The 2,122-nt window shown below is 66.0% G+C and overlaps 1 protein-coding gene across 1 annotated transcript; it reads left to right on the top strand.

Annotated features, from left to right (window-relative positions):
• The first annotated feature begins 6 nt into the window (after positions 1 to 6).
• Positions 7 to 752, top strand: LOC108530240 (probable inactive tRNA-specific adenosine deaminase-like protein 3). Its single transcript, XM_017872994.1, has one exon. It carries the CDS (start codon positions 77 to 79, stop codon positions 455 to 457), a length of 381 nt encoding a protein of 126 aa, XP_017728483.1. The 5' UTR covers positions 7 to 76; the 3' UTR covers positions 458 to 752.
• The last annotated feature ends 1,370 nt before the right edge of the window (positions 753 to 2,122 follow it).

Raw genomic sequence — 2,122 nt, 5'->3', positions numbered from 1 at the left:
GGACCCGGCCTCGGACCGCGTGCTGGCCACCGGCCACGACTGCAGCAGCGCAGACAACCCCCTCCTGCACGCCGTCATGGTGTGCGTGGACCTCGTGGCGCGTGGCCAGGGCCGCGGCACCTACGACTTCAGGCCGTTCCCCGCCTGCTCCTTCGCCCCGGCCGCCGCCCCACAGGCCGTCCGTGCAGGCGCCGTGCATAAACTGGACGCAGACGAGGATGGTCTCCCCTACGTGTGCACCGGCTACGACCTGTACGTGACCCGCGAGCCCTGCGCCATGTGCGCCATGGCCCTGGTGCACTCACGCATCCTGCGCGTCTTCTACGGCGCGCCCTCGCCTGACGGCGCCCTGGGCACCCGCTTCCGCATCCACGCACGGCCCGACCTCAACCACCGCTTCCAGGTGTTCCGCGGGGTGCTGGAGGAGGAGTGCCGCTGGCTGGACCCCGACACGTAGGCGCCGCCCTCCTGCCTCCGGACCCATCCTGCTGCTGGCCGGGGGGCGCCCCTCCTGGACTTCCGGTCCTCGATTTCTCTCGCAGAAGCCTGTCTGGATTTCAAGGACACACACCACCTCCAGCGGGAATCAGGGTGCTGCCTTCCGTGCGGAGCGAGCTTCCTGGACTTAGTCATTGGGGCCACCCCTGTGCTTGCGGGGCTCTTCTGCGGATGCCCTCGCAGCTTTTGTGTTACCCCCTGTCTCGCGGGCCAGGAAAAAGCTCTGATGGGGAAATAAACAGCTTAAAACCAAATGCGTGTCTGCTGGCAGGTGGGTGCCTTGGTGGTCAGGGTCCCGGGTGGGGTGGGGTCTGTACAGGGCCTGGTGGCTCAACAGGAGGGGACCTGTTGAGCCGGTGTGGTCAGAGGCCTGGGCTGGTAGAGCAAGACCCCCAGCTGCTGCCTCCTTACCCGCTTCTGGAGTGCCAATGGTTCCAGGCGTGCCTGGCCCAGGTGCGTGGACACCAGGCATAGCCTACGGGCCACCGATCTGAAGGAGGGGCCCTGGCATTTACTGTCCTTTACAAGTGGCAACAGGGAAACCCAAAGGGCTGATGCCCGTCAGTTGCCCGTCGGTCGTAGCACAGTAAAGACTGGAGCCGTTTTTGCAGAACTTGGATCAGGACCTGTGGGTCCGCCGGGCAAGTGTCCATTGCCTGACCACGTGGGTGTAGCTCGGCCCTCAGACAAGCCTGCCCTGAGCCCCCAGCCCGTGGGGGAGGGGATATGGCAAGTGGGGGCTCTGCCTGGAGAGCTCATGCAGCGGACAGAACACCGCTGCTGGCCAGGAGCCCACCAGCCCTGCAGTGGGGGAGTCCGTGCCTGGGGATGGGTCCGAGGTGGGCTGGAGGGTCCCTGATGTGGCCAGAGCCACAGCGTGGCGTGAGGAGGTGGGAGCCGCAGAGGCGTGCCCAGTTGAGTGGTGGAGGCAGCGGTTGGGCCTCCTTGGTGCTCAGGTGCTCAGCTCCTTCCCCTGAGGGGCAGGAAGTCAGGGAGGAGGGAGTGAGAGGTGGGAGGTGGGCGGAGAGGAGGATGTCCTTTCCCAAGAATCCGGGGTACCTTACCCCACGATGGCATGTCCCTGAATGGGTTGTGTGTGGAGGGCTCAGTTCCTGGGAACTGCTTCACCTGGACTGGGGGCGGGAGGCAGCTCCTGGCCCCACGCCCGCCTCCTCAGGCCTGCTCCCTTGCCAGGAGCTGGGATGGTTCAGACCCTGCTGGGGTGTGATGCCCGATGGGCACCAGGCATGCCTCTGCTGGGCTGGCCCACCTCCCGATGGCAGGTCCGCCGCCAGGATCATGGAAGCAGCTTGATCTCACTCGTGGGGGGCTGGCAGGCCGGGTGGGGCTTCTCTGGTGCGTGAGCTCATGGAGTCCCCTTTCAGAAGGGCCAGGGTACCACGTGGATGTGATGGGGTCCTAGGCTGTACAGCGCTCACCTTGCGGCGCCCACCCCTTGTGGGCTGAAGCCGAGAATTGGGGGACGCCAGGGCCTAGGACAGCATGGGAGGGGCATCCTGGCTGGGGCAGTGGGTGGGAGGGGCTGCAGCCAGCTCTGCCCCTTTTGCCAGCATAGGTGGTGTGCCCTGGAGCCGAGGGGTGGGGACCTGTGGGTTAACACATT

The sequence above is a fragment of the Rhinopithecus bieti genome, unplaced genomic scaffold (genome assembly GCF_001698545.2).
Source record: "Rhinopithecus bieti isolate Rb0 unplaced genomic scaffold, ASM169854v2 scaffold_7901, whole genome shotgun sequence".
In the NCBI taxonomy this organism is placed as follows: domain Eukaryota; kingdom Metazoa; phylum Chordata; class Mammalia; order Primates; family Cercopithecidae; genus Rhinopithecus; species Rhinopithecus bieti.
The sequence above is the reverse complement of the archived record's forward strand: the minus strand, read 5'-3'. Positions and strand labels throughout refer to the sequence as shown.